This window comes from Cyclospora cayetanensis, unplaced genomic scaffold (assembly GCF_002999335.1).
Source record: "Cyclospora cayetanensis isolate NF1_C8 unplaced genomic scaffold, CcayRef3 CcayRef3_contig_178, whole genome shotgun sequence".
In the NCBI taxonomy this organism is placed as follows: Eukaryota; Apicomplexa; class Conoidasida; order Eucoccidiorida; family Eimeriidae; genus Cyclospora; species Cyclospora cayetanensis.
The window spans coordinates 77,757-83,143 of record NW_020312123.1 but is presented as its reverse complement, the minus strand read 5'-3'; the positions used below and the strand labels follow the sequence as shown (position 1 = coordinate 83,143).

Here is a 5,387-nt window from a genome sequence, read left to right as displayed (position 1 = left end):
AATGCCTGCATATCAGCGGCTCTCCCTCTATGCGTGTGGCTGCCTCGGCGTGTGTCTGTGTGTGTGTTCTCTATCAATGCCTGCATATCAGCGGCTCTCCCTCTATGCGTGTGGCTGCCTCGGCGTGTGTCTGTGTGTGTGTTCTCTATCAATGCCTGCATATCAGCGGCTCTCCCTCTATGCGTGTGGCTGCCTCGGCGTGCGTATGCGCCTATGAATGCATGTGAAGAGGGGTTTTTTGCTTCTTTGCGCTGTATCGTGTTCCGCGGGCAAAGTACCCCCTACTGCTGCCGCCGCTTCTCCTGCTCGCTCACCGAACTGCGCACGCGACACCCCTTTTATCAAATGCTGCTCTTCTGTCAGGCGCCTTGTGGGGTGTGTTTTCTGCGCAGCTGCTTCCAGTTGTAACTTTCCGTGGAGATGAGACAGCCCGTCGCGCTTCAGTTCATGTGGTTCTGAACACAGAGTTCTCGGGATCTCCCATGAGGCGCAGTACAGGGACTGGTCCAGAGGGACGGCACGAGCATCGGCGAGAAGGCGTTCAAGGGCACCTCCGGCAGTCTCCTGGCAGGAGCAGCTGCTGCGACGAGGTGGCGTGGAGGGGGGAGGAAGACAGTCCTCAGGAAGGCGCACTTGCCGCTTCTTCTGCGGCAGCAAACACGTGGAATCAACCCCCCCTGTGCTACCCCGCCCCCCGCCCCTCTCACAGAGCAGCAGCGGCTGCCAAGGAGGAAGAGGCCTCCCCATCTTCTGGAGAGACTGCTCGGAGCTCCACCCTCTTCGAATTCAAGAAGGCGACGGGCGTTCCAACGAAAACGGTGATTTCCACAGTTTACGCATGCAGCTGGTCAGACCCCCCCACCGTCAGGGCCTGTCCTATACAAAAATACCTTGCACATACGCAGCACAGGTGCGTCTTGCCAGCGTCACTGGCTGTCCAAACCCCTTCTGAGCATCAGCGGAAAGATGATTCACCTCGCCAGCCACCTCCAGTCTTACTTGGAACCCAAGTCTCCAGGCTCTCCCCCCTTTCCCCCCTTCTCCCTCTTCTCCCCGAACTGCGCAGTGCCCCTGCAACCTTTGCTTCCTCGCCTCAGAACCTCCTTCCGATTGCGTGTCTGGCTTGCCCCCTTGCGTTTTTCTCCGCTTTACAGAGATCTCGGAGCACTTTGCTTGGGACCAGCTGCCAGCGCAGCCGAAGCCGAAGAGGAACGTTGGGTGCGGCGTCTCTCGGGATGCAGCAGCATTCACCCTGACAGGGGGCAATGCGCAACTCAAAAGTGCGTTGTGAATCACAAGCACAACAAAAATGAGGGGAGGAGGAATGCTGCTCCAGGTGGACCCCGGTATCTCGCGATGAGCGACTGTCTCGGAGAGTACCCCGAAATCCTCGTGCAGCTCCTCAGGGGACCACTTGCGCGACTGCACCCCGAGGTCGACCTGCTAAGGCTTCAAAGGGATGCTAAACCACTCTCCATTCCAGACGAACCAGGTATAGCCTTTGCTCAAAGTGCCCGCGCAAATAAATACACCCCGTCCGCCTACACTCTCTTCGCGCTCTCCCCACTCTTGCTCTGTCTACAGCTCTCTGTCTCTCTCTGTGCCTCTGTCTAAATTTGTGTCGCTGTCTACATTTGTGTCGCTGTCTACATTTGTGCCTCCGTCTACATCTGTGTCGCTGTCTACATTTGTGTCTCTGTCTAAATTTGTGTCGTTGTCTACATCTGTGTCGTTGTCTACATTTGTGTCGCTGTCTACATTTGTGCCTCCGTCTACATTTGTGCCTCTGTCTACATTTGTGTCGCTGTCTAAATTTGTGTCGCTGTCTACATTTGTGTCGCTGTCTACATTTGTGCCTCTGTCTACATTTGTGTCTCTGTCTACATCTGTGTCTCTATCTGTCTATCTGTCTCTCTCTATCTATGTATCTCTCTTTCGGCCTCTCTTTTCAATGCATTCGCTTTTGTACTGTTGCCTCTTTGCCTCTTCGCTCGCTTCCGTTGTGTGTGCAGTGCGACAGGACCTGTGCCTGTGGATAGGAGCATTCAGCATCCCTCGTGATGACAAGCGCTACAGAGGGGGGGAGGACGCGTGGTTTTTTGACGCACAGCGGAACGCCTTTGGAGTTGCGGATGGCGTCTCTGAATGGGAAGATCTCGCTGGAATAAACCCCCAGGAGTATGCGCAAGACTTGATGAAGGGCACGCATGAAACCATCAGCCGCATGCAGGCACAGCACCAACGCGGCCGACAGGCGACTGCCTGCTGCACGGGCAGTCACACGGAAGCAGCGGCTGCAGCTGCAGCAGCAGCACCAATTCACGAGAAGAGGAGCCCTGGTGCTCCAGCAGAAAGTCTGACGGAGACATCGAAAAATCCCCCTTCAAGCCCAGCAGACACAGCGAAGGAGGCTCTGACGACGGCTTACCACAAGGCGCGCAACTTCGGAAGCAGCACGGCGATTGTTGGCGTTTTAGACGGCGATAATGGAATTTTCGGTGATGCACATATATATATATATACTCTCTCTCTCTTGTGTTCGCTATAACCCTTGGCTTTTCTGCCACGTGCCTTGCGTGCTGAGGATTTCAGTCTGCCCCCAAGAAAGCGCTTCAAATTGCACATATATATGTATATATACTCTCTCTCTCTCTTGTGTTCGCTGTAAGCCTTGGCTGTTCTGCCACGTGCCTTGCGTGCTGAGAATTTCAGTCTGCCCCCAAAAAGCGCTTCGAATTGCTGCTTCTCCAAGAAGCCTGCCTGTCTGCTCGCCTTTCAGAGCGTCTGGCGCTCGCGTCTGCGCACGCTTTGTGCACTGCAGGTCTAGCAAACTTGGGTGACAGCAGCTGCTTGATCCTGCGACGTCCCCGAGTGCGGGGAGCCTTAGGGCAGTTGAGCCTTGTCAAGAAGGTGAAGGAAATGCAGCATGGATTCAACGTGCCGTATCAGTTTGCTCATCTGCCTGCGCCGGAAGAGTGGGAAGGACTGCTTAAGAGGGTAAAAAGGCACGAATGGGGACAGCCTTCCTTCCTTCCCCTCCTATTGTGTCTCGTCTCGGCTTTCTCTTCTCGTCTTTTCTCGTCTCGCTTGCGTTTGTCCATAGCGGCCTGCTGCTTCTGCCGCTTCCCTCCCGACGGATGCCTCTCAATGCTGCGCTCCGTCTGTGGCGTTGAGGCGTGCTTCGCACCTGCTGCAGGGTCTGACACGTCTGGTCGGAATAGCCAAGCAGGAGCACGTCCAGGGAGACGCGAGTCGTTTGGGTGATGAACCCTCCGCTATTCAGGCAGCCAACGTTCCCGTGCAAGATGGGGACCTCATTCTCCTCGGCACTGATGGCCTCTTCGACAACATTTTTGACTTTGAGGTTCTTGCGCTCACGGGTAGGCTGCGGCTGTCGCTCTAAGACTTTTGAAAGGGGGAGGGGCAGGAGGGGAGCCAGGCCGAGGTTGCTGGTGGCTTGGGTGTTCACGGGCGTTCAAGCGTTGTATGCGGGAAGAGCTCGGGGGTCGTACACCAACCCCACTGCAGAGGCTTGCACTCTCTCCTCTGCCCCTCCCCACACGCTTCAGCATCTCGGTGTTGGAGACCCCTTTTCCGCTTTGGCCATAGCGGCTTCGTCCTCCTTTGTCTTGGCGTGTTGCATCCATCTTCATCTCTGCAGCCTGCCGCTGTTGAGACGCCTGTGCCTCCGCTCCTACTGCCACTGCGGATCTCCCTTTTGCGGATTACGGGGCCCTGCTCTGTGGCAGCTTCCCTGTCTGTCTCTGTCTGTCTGTTTCTCTCTCTGTCTCTGTCTGTCTGTCTGTGTCTCCCTCTGTCTCTATCCCGCTGTCTGTGTCTCTCTCTGTCTCTATCTCTCTGTCTGTTTCTCTCTCTGTCTCCATCTCTCTGTCAGTGTCTCCCTCTGTCTCTATCTCTCTGTCTGTGTCTCCCTCTGTCTCTATCTCTCTGTCTGTGTCTCCCTCTGTCTCTATCTCTCTGTCTGTCTCTCTCTCTGTCTCTCTCTCTCCTTTGCTTTCTCGCTGCATGCTCGTGCGTTGGAGACGTCAATTTTCAGTTTCAAAGTGTCCATCGCGTCTCTGGAGGGCGGTTTTTTTTCTTTTTCCCCCCTTCCTTACTTCTTTCCGTCAGCAGCTTCTGCCTCTGCCCAGTTCGAGCTTGAAAGCAAGCCTCGAGTGCTTCCTGCCTTCCTTGCGCGCATGCATGCATGTGTGTCGCCTTTTACTGGGATCGCAGGTCTCTCAGTCTCACCCCACGAGGCACAAACGCTGCTCGGAGACGCTTCTCTTGCCACTCCCCCCGAAGACATTGCGCGGGCACTCGCCTTGGCAGCCTATTGGCGGTCCCTTGACAAAGACGCTCAAACGCCTTTTTCCAAGGAGGCTAGACGCTGCTGCAACAAGCAAACCCTGTCCGTAGAGACTTCCGAGGGGTCCCCAGAGGCTTCTTCCGCGCACGCCATGTTTCTTGCTGGCCTCTTGAGCGGCGGCAAAGAGGACGACATCACAGTTGCTGCTGCATGGGTGTGTCGCAAGGACAGCTGTATATACACCTCGGACGGGCAGGCAGACAGCGCTGCAGCATCGACCCACACTGGAGAGGATCGCCAACAACCCCAAGTAGGCGGCTCTCCGCAAAAGCAAGAGCGGCAGCAGCAGGGCGAGGCACTGCCGCCACTGAGCAGTCCACACCCCACTCCAGAACCTCACTTTCGAGAAAGAGGGCTTCACTCCCAAAACGGCATAGGAAGCAGCGGCTGCAGGAGCAGGTGAGAGCGGCGTCAAACACTGGACCTCTCTGTAACGTCATTGCTGCCTGATCGACGACCCCTCCGCCTCTTGGGAGCTTCTTCCCGCGAAGGCCTCTGCAAATTGTTCACAGGCAGCAGCCGCCGCTGCATGCTTCTCCCAGCCTCACCTGGGTTCGCTCAACTTCTAGCCTGCTTGCTGTGTGCTGCTACAGGGGGAAAAGCCTCGCAGAGCAGCCTTCTCCATTAGGGCGGAGGCTGCAGCCTTAAGACGCACTCCGCTTCCTTTCATGGGGGGATGCGAACCCTCCTACGGCCAAAGCGCCTGTTCTTCATCTTCTTCAGCTTTGTCGCCTCCCCCTCAGAATATGTGGACACTCACACATTGGCAGCAAGGCGTTGATGCTCTCGAGATTGATTGTACTGCTGCATCAGGACGGCCGTCTCTCAGGGTGACACGCCTCGGGGGGAAATTGCAGCCAGCAACACATTTGGTGTTCTTCGCACAACCCTTGTGGAATCTTGTCGGACTCCCCCACGCAGTGCGGTTACTGTGCTAGTGTTGCGTGCCTATACCAAGGGTGCCTTTCCGCTACTGCCTGCCTGCCACCCAAGTTCAGGGAGATGCAGGGCAAACAAG

At 56.2% G+C, this 5,387-nt stretch overlaps 1 protein-coding gene across 1 annotated transcript; it reads left to right on the top strand.

Moving 5' to 3' along the window:
* Positions 1-392: 392 nt before the first annotated feature.
* On the top strand, positions 393-5,150 carry LOC34622690 (the record flags this gene model as incomplete). Its single annotated transcript, XM_026337341.1, has 8 exons — positions 393-910; positions 1,155-1,492; positions 2,013-2,296; positions 2,366-2,498; positions 2,822-2,997; positions 3,197-3,307; positions 4,236-4,561; positions 5,093-5,150. Coding segments are annotated over 8 exons (1,944 nt in total), but the record flags the coding sequence as incomplete, so codon positions are not given.
* Positions 5,151-5,387: the final 237 nt, after the last annotated feature.